We start from the raw sequence: 16387 nt of genomic DNA, 5'->3' as shown, positions 1-16387 counted from the left end.
ACGTCATCAAGATGTTTATTGTATTTATATAGAAAATATTATGCTTCTCATCTTATCTTAGTTAAAAAGAGACATAATGTTGTCTGATTGGTTCGAACGCGTAAACGAATGAGCCTGTCAAAGTCGTCCGGTTGTCAAATGAAAAGTTCTTGAAAGCAATAGTGATAAGAGGTTATAGCTCTAACCTATAAATTATTGTGGCTCTATAATTAACTGTATTTTAGATGTACTACAATGTTAAAATAAATTATATTTGATAACATTTTTGTTCAATTATTTTATTTAGATTAGTATTTTGTTGTATGTCAAAGCCAAACTGAACTAAAACTCACAGTTAATGCGGCAACATTGCGACGTTTTGACGTCACAAATTTAGATGACGTATGAACAGAATAGCTTTGAAAATACTATACAAATGTTGATTGATGAATTCAATCGTTTCTCTTGAGTCATTTTGTTGTAAAAAGCAATTTCTTATTCTATGGTTAGATAAATCGCCTTGTGCTATTTGATGGTTTTCTCAACAAGGATTTTGTTGGTTTGTTGGTAATTAAAAACAAGGCAGGAGTGGTTTGAAAGTTAGTGATGATTTTTGCGTATAGTTTGAGTAACAATATTAGTCTCAGGGTAGCCGAACTCGCCCAGAAGATGCAAGTTCAGAAATCACATTAATACAAAGTAAGAGAAGTTTATCCTAAAATTATTATTAGTTATTATTTATATAATTTCCTATTGAGTTAAAAATTAAAGTTTCAGTTCGTTTATTACAGTTTCTTTTTATTAAACCTACTTAGTGATCCTTGCAAACAAGAATAATATAAAAGGTTGAGAACCCCTGTTCTAGACCTTCTCTTTCCATATTCCACGTCTACATCTGTTCATCTGATATTAATTTATGATATCTCATGTCTACTGCTTTGTTTTTCTTTATCTATTCCCTTGCTTTATTTCTTACTAGCGACCCGCCCCGGCTTCGCACGGGTGCAATGCTGATACTAAATTAAATACACTACAGAAAAAATATGAACGTTGTATATAAAAACATAGCGGCCCGCTCCGACTTTGCACGGGCATAAAATATATATGCCTATGTCACTCAATGAAAACATGATTAAAATCGATCCAGTATTTTTGGTTCATTCATTACTGCCCTTGGCCTGCACGCATTAAATTTGGAGTAAAACAATTCCTCTTCCCCTATACTTACTATGAAGATTTCCTGCTATCTTTGGAATATCTAAATTCATACAATTTTTATTACATTACACATTTTTAAACGCAAATTTTAAATTTGTAATATCTCCGAAAATATTTGTTTAATTTACATGCTGTAAGGAACCATATTGATCTATATTAATTGCACACTGTATTTAAGGAACTTAATTCGATAAGGATTAATGCCGTATTGCTTAAAATTGCTTCGTAAATAAGCCATTTTCTCACGTAAAAAGTAAACAATAAAAATGGTAAAGATAAACATATACCATCGCGGACTTTTTTGTAGACCTTTTTATGGTGTACAATACTGTAGTACATTAATTTGATCTAACTCGTAGTGTTAGGCAGCGTTTTTGCTAATTGCTAAATAAGCCTAAAAAAATAGGTTAATTTACGACATCACGTTAGAAACCTTTAAAATTAGCAATGTTGCCTTAGTATATTATGCATGTATTATACATATAAACCTTCCTCTTGAATCACTCTATCTACTGAAAAAAACCGCATCAAAATCCGTTGCGTAGTTTTAAAGATTTAAGCGCACATGGGATATAGGGACAGAAAAGGCGACTTTGTTTTATACTATGTAGTGATTTCTTTCTGAATTTGTCTCTCTTTTTTTGGACACGCTTTTTTTAGTTTACTAACTAGTTTACTAGTTTCTTTTTAACACATTCTCATTTTTTACTTCTACAGTCATTCCCCGTACAACCATATGGCATTTGTGTTTTTCTTTATACATTTTAGCGATTATAGTTTCCATTCATTTCAATGTCATCTTGATATGTTTATATGTTTATTATTAGACACAATTATCCTAATTTACTTTATATCTTATGACTTTTCTTTGATCACATTGATTATACAGACGATCTAGTTCGATTTCCTATACACCACCTTTCGCTGCATATTATTTCCTGTTTATTGTAGCAAACAAACCTGAGAAAAAAGCAGTACTGGTCTAGATCTATCAGTGGTTCAGCGTACTTTATACCGTACGTAAAAAAATTAATTAAATTACAAATATTTCGTAATAATATCATCTGCAGTACCATCTGACACGCCAGCTTTGTCGTAAAAAAGGTACCGACACAAAACACATTAAAAACTGAAACGGATTTAAATAAGAAACGTTGGCACCTTCTGTCATACACACTCTAACGGTTCTTACGTAACCATCTGTCGTTTGGTCCCCGCGTCTCCTTCTTGTCGAACGGCGCATCGCTTGTCGACTATTTGTATAATTAAGTAGACTCTGACGAATCTAACGTTTACAGATAAACTGTATCGCTGCAACGAGGAGACCTGCATCGGCCTGAGTAGCGGTACGGCGACTCCTGTCAACTCGGAGGATCTCTGCACCTGCAGATGTCACTCGCATCTGCCCGCCTATAGAGAGGACCTAGGGATATGCGTGGACGATTTTAACGGTAAGTGACCAATCGGATTTCGCTCTAGGCCCGAGCCGAGGAAATCGGAATCGACGGTTGCAGTAAATTCGCGGTTTTTATTGGACTGCCGTTTTTGGTTTAACCGAAGATGTCGGGATTGATGTTAATGCCAAGGATGGTGGGGAATTATCGATGTTAGAGAAGAGATTTCTAAGATAACTTGCCCAAGAGATAATGGGTTATTGTATCATTCCTCAACCAACGGCGTCTCTTAGCATATAATCCTGCCAAAAAATAATGAACTTATCACGTCATCAACTAAGACTTTTATTTTGGCTTCGATATATAATAAAAATCTACAATAAATAAAATAATGAAACAAAAAAGATTTTATCAAATATAATTTATTTTAATATTGTTGTATATATAGTACTAGCGACCCGCCCCGGCTTCGCACGGGTGCAATGCTGATACTAAATTAAATACACTACAGAAAAAATATGAACGTTGTATATAAAAACATAGCGGCCCGCTCCGACTTTGCACGGGCATAAAATATATATGCCTATGTCACTCAATGAAAACATGATTAAAATCGATCCGGTATCTTTGGTTCATTCATTACTGCCCTTGGCCTGCACGCATTAAATATGGAGTAAAACAATTCCTCTTCCCCTATACTTACTATGAAGATTTCCTGCTATCTTTGGAATATCTAAATTCATACAATTTTTATTACATTACACATTTTTAAACGCAAATTTTAAATTTGTAATATCTCCGAAAATATTTGTTTAATTTACATGCTGTAAGGAACCATATTGATCTATATTAATTGCACACTGTATTTAAGGAACTTAATTCGATAAGGATTAATGCCATATTGCTTAAAATAGCTTCGTAAATAAGCCATTTTCTCACGTAAAAAGTAAACAATAAAAATGGTTAATGTGGGTTATCCCTAAAAGATAAACATATACCATCGCGGATTTTTTTGTAGACCTTTTTATGGTGTACAATACTGTAGTACATTAATTTGATCTAACTCGTAGGGTTAGGCAGCGTTTTTGCTAATTGCTAAATAAGCCTAAAAAAATAGGTTAATTTACGACATCACGTTAGAAACCTCTAAAATTAGCAATGTTGCCTTAGTATATTATGCATGTATTATACATATAAACCTTCCTCTTGAATCACTCTATCTATTGAAAAAAACCGCATCAAAATCCGTTGCGTAGTTTTAAAGATTTAAGCGCACATAGGGATATAGGGACAGAAAAGGCGACTTTGTTTTATACTATGTAGTGATTTTAATATTTTATATAGTGTATAGTGCTATCGAATGGAGGCCTAATACACCTAATTAACAATATTTTTATATTTTTGAGTAATTTACCTTCATTAGAGACCATGTTTATCTTTTTACATTTAGTTGTTGTTTCCTTCGTTGCAGTGTTTCCTTAACAAGTCATTTTGGTATTAAACTGCTTGTCTCCTTTATTTCTCCTGTATTTATGCGTTTCTTCTGTTTCTACCTGTATATATTTATCTTGATAAAATTAGATTTTACCACTGCATTCTCCCTAATGCATTTACCATATATGCAAAAGAGTTAATATTCATTCTCTTCTCATACACTCTAACTAATTTTTTTATCACAGAGTCACATCTTACATTAAATATGCTTAGTACAGTCTTAATTAATAATTTAATTTATTATAACTGGGATCTATACATCAGTATGTATTACCCAAATTAAAATAAAACTAATCTACTTAAGCTAAGGTTTTTTTTTTTTTTTTTTTTATTACTCTTCGTGAGTCCACAATCTGCCCTATTGGCAATAAGTATTTCTTCTGTTTATATTATATATACATGGCATGTAGAAAATCACTTCATTAAGCAATCTTCTGTACAAAATATTATCTTAATTAATTAGACTTATTCTAATGCTTATTCTAAACTCTACATATGTCCAGTAATCAGATCAGGTGGTGTTAAACGTTTTAGTCTACGCACTTCACTATCACGTCGCATATTTAGCTGATTAGCGAGTACATTGGGATGCACTGACACTCTTTCGAAGTACTTCACACAAACACGTTGGATTACACTCGTTATAGGTTCTAGAGGAATATCGCGTTGTATCACTTTATTTGAAATATAGTACGGAGCATCAACAATGGCACGCAACACCTTATTTTGGAACCGTTGAATGATGGATATATTAGATTTGCTAGCGGTACCCCATAGTTGAATTCCATATGTCCAAATGGGCTTGAGTATAGACTCATACAGCAATACCTTGTTATCTAATGATAACTTGGATTTGCGCCCAATGAGCCAATACATTTGATATAATTTTAGTCCTAGTTGTTTCCGTTTAGAGAGTATGTGCTTCTTCCAGGTTAGGCGTCGATCTAAATGCATACCAAGATATTTAACATGCTCTGCTTGGGGGAGTTGACAATGATTGATATTTACTGGTGGACATGTTCTTCTACGCAGGGTAAACGTTATATGCGTGGATTTTGATTCATTGGCTTTAATGCGCCATGTCTTCAACCATAATTGTATTTGCTCCAGGTGGGTTTGTAGGTTTATTGATGCTGTGACTGGATCTTCATGGGATGAAGCTAAGGTTAAGAATACACTTATACACTAAACAAGTTCGTGTGGTTTGGTGCGTTTCACTCTTCTAATGTCACGCGTCCAGTAGCTAGCTGTACTGCTTCCACGTCCCTGCGATTTATTAATTTTAATATTTCAATCAATGCTTTAATCACTTCATATATCCATTTTATTTCGAGGTCATTGTGCAGCACTTCGTTGGTTACGGAGCGATAAGCATTGGTAATTAATCGTAGAACTTTGTTTTGGGTGCGTGATCACTAGTTGCTTTGATGTTTTAGTGCAACACCATATTTGCACTCCATAGGTCCAAGTTGGCTTTATGATTGACTGATAAACTAGTCTCTTTGATTTTAGGTCAAGTTGAGAGTATTTTCCGACCAATCAATACAGTTGCTTGACTTTGAGCTTAATTTGTTCTGTCTAAAATGATGTTTCCAGTTTAATCTACCATCGAGATATATTCCTAAGTTTTTGCCTGATTCTGCTTGAGGAATCGGGCCTCCGTCAGTAGATATAATTAGGATTTTGTCATTTCGCCGTAGCGCAAATTAACATGGACGGATTTGGAAGCTATATTTTCCAATCTCTAGTCCATTCGTAGATCTTTTGACCCGTACTTATACTTTTTCTACGGCCTTAGACCGAGATACATCTTTAGCCATGATAACTGTGTCGTCGGCAAATGTTCCAAGTACTGTTTCTTTTGTTGTTGGGATATCAGCCCTATAGAGCAGATACAGAAGTGGTTCCAAAACACTACCCTGTGGAACTCCACCCAAAATAGGTTATGCGATGCTCTAAATGTTCTTTAGTTGTTTCCACTCTCATCACTCTGTCTTGGTAATTGTCAGCATTGGACCATGATCCCACATCATGAAAGTTTTATTCAGTCATTGCCATTTTCTGAGTCACTATTCAAGTCAATAACCAATAACTGTTAATTTCGAATCTTTGTAATATTTGTTCTCGATATCCATTATTTGTCAGTTGCTTCTTCCGTGTTTCTGATAGAGTTCATACAGATTAAAAGTTATTGTAGACAATTTATATTTCCAAACATCCAAATGTCAATTTGCGTTACTCTCTCAGCCAACGACAGTGTTTTAACCCAATAGAAAACATAAATATTTGTTAATATTTACATTAAAACTTCAGAAATAAAAGAAGAAAGACCGAAAAGCACTATTATCATTAATTACGATCAAATAAATCAAATACTTAGGGAATTATCACGAACGCAACTCCTGCCAGGTATTGTTGGGCACCAATTATCAGAATTACGATTTTCCTCTTCGCCTGGGGTGAGCGTTCGTTGAACTGATGCGTCGATAGGCGTGAAGAAAAAACATCAAGAGAATCGGCATCGCACCAAGTCTTCGATGATCATCCTCGTTAATACTAGGAATTGCCGATTAAATGGTCCGAACCGGTGGACCATATGGCCCTCGTCGGTAAACGGTTGTTATTTCACATTTTTTTTTTCTCCGTTGAGGTTGTTAAATAACGGTAATACAGTGGAACGACCACGAAGGTGTAGATAACAGTAATTATTCGATAATTTTGAATATAGATGAAATAATTAAGTCGACAGAAATCGTTCGTACATCACACCGGGTCTTTCCGTAACGATTCACCGTGATATATTCGACGTCAATACGGTAAAACGGAATCAAATTAACGCTTCTGTGTAGAGATGACTACGAGATTTCGATCAAGGTTTTAGAGAAATTTCGCAGATGAAAGTAAACAGGAAATTGAATGGCAATTCTAAATATAAAGTAGAAAAGAAAGCGGTGATATAAAGGAAGTGCAAAAATTGATTTTTGCCCCCATGGGTATATTAAAATTAGTTCTCAAAATAAATCTGATAATTCGTTGGAGATTTTTTTTAGAATATTGTCCAAATAAATTCATAAATCTTGGACAATAGATTTCTCTTATTGTAATTTGATTGGACGATAAAAAAATTTTTCTCTATAAAATAAAGATTATATATTTTCTTTATCAATAACGAATAATCACCAAATGAAATAAAAGCCTATGGATATATGTTACAGCTATCAGTAATATCCAAGATATTTGAAAAGTTCATGTTAAAAAGAATAAAACCGATTGTATAGATATAGAGAAAAAACCTGATACCGACTCACCATTTCTGGTTTATTAACAAACTTTTAATAATTCTGTTCAGGTTCATAGAATAACATATATAACTGAAGCCTATAAGCCTATGAAGGTAAAAAGGTATGTTCTTTAGCTTATATTCTTAGATATAGCACAAACATTTGATAAGGTATGGCATAATGGCATTATTCATAAGCTACAGAAAATGTTAACGAAACAAGACATTGAACTATTAAAATCTTACATTACGGTCAGAATATTTAGACTTCCATAATAAACAAGAAGAAGCTTACTCTACAATTAAAGAAGCTAAAGCAGATGTATTATAAGGAGATGTATTGGGACAAATGTACCTACCTACTACACATTTGCTGATGATACTGCCTTTTTGCCATCGAAAACCAAAACGAAGAAGCCACACCAAAATTACAACAGACTATAATATAAATAATTTGACTCAAACCTTAGCTCAAAAATTAGCGAAAATAAATCTGTGTATGTGCAGTTCACGAATAATAAGACTAAAATAATGAAACCCTTTGATCGTGTGTAGTGTAATGTAATGAGGTGCATTTAATGGCAAAGGATCAGTGTTAATACATAGATATTATTACACCAAAGACTACGATAGGACCCATCGCCTCCTAGATATTTAGCTAGATGTAAGTTATTGGTAAGGCAAGTTGTAGATTAGTTTGCAACGACTAGTACTAATGTAATAAGTAAAACAAATAACGAATTATATTTTATTAATAAAGATTATTCCTAATGAAAATTCATTTAGGTATGAGCAAATAACATTTTCAGATTCAATTTTATGTACCGTGAATGATATATCCCTATTAACCATCTGCCTCTATTCTATAATAAAATGTTTTAAGATTTATAAAAACATATTTTACATTTATTATTACACAACATCTAAAAAGTATATAAAAAAACAGTTGTAACAGTTTGAATCAAATAAGATAAATATACTGAAATTAATTATATATTTCCAAAATATTTTAAACCATTTCGGAAAACGAATACGATAAAGTTTCTAAATATTTGAGAACAATAAGAATCAGAATTTTTATATATTAACATACTATAGGGTGCAGTCAAAATGGTAGTGGGAGTTTTGCCCCACATTGTACATAGTTTTCGTACATTAAAGGCAATATACTAAATATACAGTATAACCATTAAAAACATCTATATAATATGTTTTTAAAAAGTCGAAATACCTGTAATTGTAAACGGAAATTATTGGTTCTTTAACGAGTATAGAATTATCGATACAGTCTCTTTTTCGATATTGTAGATACCTATTTTATATTTATTATTACACAACATCTAAAAAGTATATAAAAAAAGTTGTAATAGTTTGAATCAAATAAGATAATTATACTGAAATTAATTATATATTTCCAAAATATTTTAAACCATTTCGGAAAATGAATACGGTAAATTTTCTAAATATTTGAGAACAATATCAGAATTTTTATATATTAATATACTACAGGATGCAATCAAAATGGTAGTGGGAGTTTTGCCCCACATTGTACATAGTTTTCGTACATTAAAGGCAATATACTAAATATACAGTATAACCATTAAAAACATCTATATAATATGTTTTTAAAAAGTCGAAATACCTGTAATTGTAAACGGAAATTATTGGTTCTTTAACAAGTATAGAATTATCGATACAGTCTCTTTTTCGATATTGTAGATACCTATTTTACTTTTATTGTTACACAACGTCTAAAGAGTATATAAAAAAAGTTGTAACAGATTGAGTCAAATAAGATAATTATACTGAAATTAATTATATATTTCCAAAATATTTTAAACTATTTTGGAAAATGAATACAGTAAATTTTCTAAATATTTGAGAACAATAAGAATTAGAGTTTTTACATATTACTACATAGTTTTCCTATATTAAAGGCAATGTACTAAATATATATATATATATATATATATATATATATATATATATATATATATATATATATATTTAAAATATATATATAATATGTTTTTAAGGAATAGTATAGTACTATCGATACAGTGTCTTTTTCGATATTGCAGATAATTTTTTTTTGATCATAAGATTATACAATACTCTAGTTGTTATTTATACCTTAAATGTTATTGATGTAAACATAATAATAATTTTTTTCTTATTATTTTGGTTTAATGATAATTAAAGCTTATTACGAAGACTTCCCTTTTTAATTTCCTCTTCTTGATTATTTACACTACTATACTACTATACTATATTATTCTATATTATATACTATACTATACTATTTTATATTATACTATACTATATTATAAAATATTATACTATACTATACTGTACTGTACTATACTATTATATACTTTACTATAGTATGTTTTGCAATTATTTTTAGGTAATCCATATTAGTAAGAACGAAATAATTATATCTATATAATTCTGTATTAAGATCAATAATGTGTTCACAAATTATGAGACACAATTTTTAATGAAAACAGAGAATAGATATCTATAAGAGAGAATAGATCATTATATTTGATGTTCATAAGTTGAAAATTGAAAGAAGAAGAAAAGAAGACAATCGTCATACAAACAGAAATATGAGAATATGAGACTAAGTAGTAGCTAGTAAAACGTACAAGAAAATACCTCAAATTTTATTCATGGTTGTTTATATATTTATTAAATATCAGTGATGAAATATTATTGTAGATATTGAAGTAATATAAAACAAGAAAACGCTTTTAAAAACTCTTGAGTATTTCACATATATTATTAGAGTTTATGTCGAAATTTTTATGATTTCTTACAGTTCGATCTCTTGGATACTAACGGTGATGGCTACGTTATCAATGGACATAAATCGAACTTAGATCATCTAATAGCTTCGAGCCCGTTTACCACTTCATTTTTTTAATTCGTCTCGGCCAATTATCATCATTCTGTTAACCGTAATGAAGACGTCGGAGACCGATGGTTATCTTTTTTTGCTGACGCCATAATTTCTGTATCAGCAAGGTGGACTCAAGCAGGTTAATTAAAAGTGTTAATTAAAATTATATTGATGATAAATCCTGCTGATGTACGGATCGGTGAAATATTTATTTATTTCCTTATAAGCGTGTTTAATGCGAAGATATAGAGCTGGAAAATCTGGTTCCGTGTGGGATTTGATGTGTAATTAGGAACGACATTAGCAAATTTTATTCTATATATAGTATGTATTCTGATAAATTTTTAGTTTAAAAATGGTTTTGCTAAGAAAAATGACCACCCTATATGATAACTAATATATATGATATAATTTATGCCATCTTTCTGACAACACGGTGGTACTGTGTAGAAAGAAAGATGTTGGTTTGACAGCGATCCAATCAATGATCCGTTTTCGCACTTCTGCAGCATTTTCTAGCAAGTATCAATCAAAAGGTGCTATATCTGGCGAGTACACTGGGTACGGCACAGCTTCCTCTTGGAGCTGCAACAGTCTATCCACAACATGTGATGAAACGTTGTCATGCAAGATGATGACTTTGTGTTTGTTGCTCGCTATTGCTAATTTAATTTGTTCAATTAACATCGGATGTTTCAGAGACAGTTTCATTCGGTTTTAAGAGCTTGTAATACAGGGCTTGCTGAGGTGTCAATGTACGCCAATAATTTACAGTCATGTAATATATTGAAATATACCCTTTTTGAGAATTGCTTAGTAATACTAACTGGAAAACTATTATTTTATCCACAGAAATGTCAGAACCATTGAATTTAACAGTTAGGCTATATTATTTAACAGTTTGCGTTGATATTTTGCATTTCTACCGATATATACCGTTGATCAAAATACTATACATATGAAACACCTTATAAATATTTTCATCATTTTATTTAAATGAAGATATAAAGCTGATTGCATATCAAGTCTTTCATAATGTAGAATTTGCATTAATTTTTTTTAGAAATATTTTTAGTGTGAAATTATATCAGTGCTATTATTTTGTATCATTTCTCTCACCACGATATTGATAGAATAAAGATGTATTGTATAAATTTATTTTTTGCTAGCTTCCATCAGGTATCAGGAAAGTAAAAAATAGTTTGCCGGTTTGGTTGGTGTAGGGCGACAGGACGGTCCACCTACTGTTGCGATGGTTTCCATTTCGAAATTGTTGCCAGTTCGAATCCTGATGGGAATGGTCGTAAGTCTAATTTGTTTTCTGAGAAGTAATAACTTTTCTCGGAAAAATGGGTGAATTTAAAAAATTATCTTGTAATTATTTAAACAAACATTTGAAAAAACAAGAATATTTTTATGGTATATATGATATAAATTGCATAAAACAAAACGTTCAGCCAGGCTTATAGGAAATCTGAAATAATTCATCATTTAATCATCAAATATTAATTCAAACACTGCCTTACAATGAGATGGATCTTGTAGATACTCCAGGTTTTCTTAATGAAGTTGTCTTTTCAGAAATAATCGGAAAGTTGAAACTACATGAGATATACAACAAAAACGGGCATAACAGGTCAATTGAAAACTCTCCGAACACTCTGTGACAACACTCTAAAGATATCTTTACACTTTGACACTTTAGACCAAAAACAGCGACGAGTTGACGATTCGGAGCAGTGTTTGAAGATGATTAAGCGTAATAAACCCGAGTTTTTCCATTGAAATGTGACAATGGATGAAATATGGCTCCATCATTTCATTCCGAAGGCCGATCGACAGTCATCCGAGTGGACTGCACATGATGAACCCGCTCCAAAGCGTGGGAAAACGCAACAATCGGCTGGCAAGGTTATGGCGTCTGTATTTTGAGATGCGCATAGAATAATTTTTATTGACAACCTTGGAAAAGCAAAGACCATCAACAGCGACTACTACATAGCGTTATATAGGGTGGTCATAACGGTCCAACCATTTGAAGGACGAAATTGCCGAAAAACAGTCGCACTTGAAGAAAAAGTAAGTGCTGCAGTAAAAACGATGGCAAGAATCCATGAATTGGGCTTCGAATTGCTTCTTCGACTATTTCATGTTCTCAGGTTTCAAAGGAATGCTCACTGGAAAGAAATTTTCGCCGAAAGAAGAGGTGATCGACGAAACTGAGGCCTATTTTGAAGCAAAGGATAAATCGTATTACCAAAATGGTATCGAAAAGTTGGAGGGTCGCGATAATCAGTGTATCACCCTTGAAGGGAATTATGTTGAATAAAAAATAAAACTAATTTTGCCAGAAAATGTGTTTTACTATGGTAGGACGGGAACTTTTCAATTGACCAGTTATATATCAACTTCAGAATCAGTTTCATTATGTGCCGATAGATTGCGTGATGTTTAAATGTGATTGAAATTGTATTTGATATTGCTTCATAACTGTTGAGGAAAGTGCGGCATTCATCTTGTTCTCGCATACGTAATTCTTGTCGCCACACGATTTACAGCCTTTCCTCTAATGTCTAAAAGATGGCAAAACACTTAGGCGACATTTTGACTTCAATTTCAAAAAAGAATTTTGAGAACACAAACAGAGTAAAGCTGAATTTTTATATCATTTTTGTTTTGGATTTGATTTCTTGGTGTATCGTTTTGGATATCTCGCGATGAGCCGGTATATACATTATATTAATGTCATAGTGACAGTTTTGAGATTATATGTGAGCAGAAATGATATGATAACGTTCATGTATCCTGTGATGCTTTACGATCTATCGTACTTAAAATCGTTTTCGCACTATAAAAATGGTTATATTATGACATATCCTTCCTTTACGACAAAACCAATAATCTACCAAAGCAAACAGTTACTTCCAAATCATATTATTAAATTTACGACAGACATGGTCGTAATTTATGAAGCTCTAAACGCAGAACGTTCACAACACCCAACATTAACTCCCCCTGAGTTTGGGTAATGAATTTGTCGATTTCCATAGCGAATACCTTCCGTAATTATCTTTCTATTTATAACTCGTATAAATCTCGAACATTTATAAATCCTTTAATGTACCGTGGTTTCGTATAACTTAATGATATGTGGTATAAATCATCGGGTAATTTAAAAATGAAATCGTGATTAATATCCAATTTATTCAAATCAAGAAATTTTAATTATCAGCGCATATAAATCGTTGCGTGTTGGTTACATAGTAATTTCACTTTTTTCCATGGGTAACGCGATAGAAAATATTCCTCTTCGTAATTTAGATGTTGCATAAAATTATTCGTAGCCTAGTTTATGACGGTTTTTTTATATGTTGTTGATATGATGTGGAGTTTGAGTCAATGTCTTGGGTGTAACAAACTCACGACATATTTGAATTTCACGCTATTTATACGGTAGATAAGCGTGACTGTTAATTATTAAGGTTTAAAATAGAGTAATAGCGACACATTTTTTTTATTTGTGCGTTGGTTTTAGTGTTGCCAATTTATTAGACATCGTGTTGCTAATTCTTAGGCAGAGTTCAAACCATCTAACCAAATTTTAACTTGTTGTTCTTCCGTTGTTAGAACAAAATATTACCAGACAATATCAGGATTTATAAATTAAGTTTTATGTGAAGGTAGTTAGGTGCGAAGAGCTACTGAAAGTTGTAAAAGGGGAGGACATTAACGCAGAGTGTGCGATAAGGCGTATAAAAGCCTATGGCCGACGAAATTAGCGAGTAATGTGCATCATAGTGTATGATCACTGAAAGCAGTATGTATAAAAACAAAGTTCTCGTTATGATAGATACTGGAGAGATTTAGAAGGATCTAAAACAGTAAAAAATACAGGCAAGCTCTACTAAAGCTTGAAATTGTTCGAATGTACTGTGGCGCTTTACATTTTCTTAACTAACATTTTAGTAATCATGTCTATATGAACGAATCAAACTAAACCAACTATCGTTTCTCAAATATTTAATGCGTCTATTTTTACACTATAAACAATTTTTCAACAGAATAAATAGTATAAATGTAATTTTTAGTGGTAATGATTTATATTACATTTATGGTGTGCTGCCGATCATCTTAGATTCTTGAGGAAGAATTCGAATGGCCACAGTATTGCTAATCAGCGATGAAACCATTCGCCAAACATTTAAATTAACACCTTTTTAAAGAAATTACCGTAGCGTAACATTTAAATGCGCAGTTTTATGATTGAAGAAACCAGGTACATTATCACATTATTTAAGGTGTTTTTATCGCCGCAGACCTTACGTTAAAGTCGGGATAATAACCTGGAAAGGGCGGAGTTATTATATTAAAAAAGTAAAATTAAAATCATTATTTCATGTAAAATGGTCTGAACCATTTAAAGGTTTGAACTTGTTCTTCAACAAGTTGTTCAATATGACATATTGAAGCAGTTTCTGTGAGTGACCCTGTCCAGTGAGATTCTCTACTGAAGCATTATTTATACAATGATTAAAAGATTATTTGATTCAGATCAGATTTAAAATCATTTTTAACTTCATAATTCCATATAGCAATAACGCTAAATATCTCAGAATGAGTCTTGTACATGTATGAAAGGAAAGGAAAGAACTGGAGTTAATATATAAGAAAATGTATTGGTTAATTGGAAGACAATCGTAATTATTAGTACATAAAAATTGAAATTATACAAGCAAATATTGAAATCTATATTGGACATATAGATTTCAGTTACGGGGATGCTTTGCCAAAAATGATATAAAGAGAATACAATTTACAAGCATTGTAGACGTACCCATATACTACAAGACTGAGTACTTACACCGAAACTTTTTGATACGGACTGTCACTCAGGATATCAAAAGAATTGCAAGGAGATACAAGGACAGACCCCATTATCACGTCAATATCGAAGTAATGCAACTCTTGGATAACACTAGAATTGGTTACAGACTAAAAAAGAATCAATAATTTAATCTTGCGTAGAGTAGTGTAGTGTAGTGATTACATATATAAACATTATTACACCAGAGACTAAGATATATAGATTAAAGTTATATAGATTTAAGTTATTGTAAAAACCAATTGTAAGTTAGTCAACAACGATACATTTTAAAAAATTGTCTTCATATTTTGCGTATCTTTAAACAACATACCTCAACATGTAACTGTATCTTATTACTCAAGCCCATTCGTAAACTCTCGTAAATCTTCAAGAATCTGCCCTGATATCATCACCGGCAAGTTATAAAATATGGTATTTATTCAATGATTCGATGTAAATGACGTGTCTTAACTTCCAGCGCCCAAATATCACTATAAAAATGCAAATTAAGTTAGGCTATTTTGGGTGGGGTTCTTGTTGACTTATAATACTTGTTTTTCGATAATTTAATTAATCGCGGTTGCCTGTGGATTTTTTCAGTGGGCGTAAACTTATGAATAATATTTGATGAATTTAATTACGATAATCGTAGATCAAGATTGCTGCGTAAAACTATTTATTAGGGTGAGAAAAAGCGGTTGTTTCTATTCCTATAAAAAATGTATTCTCTTGGTGTATTTATCAATTTTTGGTTAGTTTAGAGATATATAACTAAAAATCGGATATCTTATACAAAATTTGATGCTTTATTATGTGGTAAAATTAGTGTTTGGCTTGAAGGAAGGCTCCAAATGAATCTGCTTCCATCTAATTGGAATTTTGAAAAATCCTTTTCAGCACAAAACAAAAACTTTAAAAATATTGACAGTACAAAACAAATGACAGGTACATAAGATAATATTCATTTTGTCTTATACTTAATCGAGATAATTTGCGACTTTTAGCTCGACAAAATCATTTTTGTGATAAGGCCGATTGCTTCCTAAGAAAACGACGTCTCCTTTTTTTCGTTTCTGTACAAATGGGTACACACCACTTCTTAAAATAATGATGTATTACAATCAAATAATATTGATTGTATTTTATTTATTACTAGCGACCCGCCCCGGCTTCGCACGGGTGCAATGCTGATATTAAATTAAATACACTACAGAAAAAATATGAACGTTGTATATAAAAACATAGCGGCCCCC

At 31.9% G+C, this 16387-nt stretch overlaps 2 protein-coding genes across 5 annotated transcripts in view; one reads left to right on the top strand and one right to left on the bottom strand.

Moving 5' to 3' along the window:
* The window catches only part of LOC143201276 (beta-hexosaminidase subunit beta), a 149745-nt gene that overhangs the window by 57540 nt on the left and 75818 nt on the right, over positions 1–16387 (bottom strand). The window lies entirely within an intron of this gene.
* Positions 1–16387, top strand: part of sha (shavenoid) — a 120878-nt gene that overhangs the window by 31198 nt on the left and 73293 nt on the right. For all 3 annotated transcript variants that reach the window (XR_013006921.1, XM_076412219.1, XM_076412220.1), the window contains exon 3: positions 2496–2648. Coding sequence is in view for 2 of the 3 variants with exons in the window: in XM_076412219.1 (XP_076268334.1) it covers positions 2496–2648 (153 nt within the window). In the remaining variant the exon portion in view is untranslated. The remainder of the gene's footprint in view (positions 1–2495; positions 2649–16387) is intronic.

The sequence above is a fragment of the Rhynchophorus ferrugineus genome, unplaced genomic scaffold, assembly GCF_030347505.1.
Source record: "Rhynchophorus ferrugineus isolate W39M unplaced genomic scaffold, kcgeb_rfMv2 rfM8, whole genome shotgun sequence".
NCBI classification, from domain to species: Eukaryota; Metazoa; Arthropoda; class Insecta; order Coleoptera; family Curculionidae; genus Rhynchophorus; species Rhynchophorus ferrugineus.
Note: the sequence above shows the minus strand (reverse complement) of the source record. Positions and strands in the feature narration are given on the sequence as shown.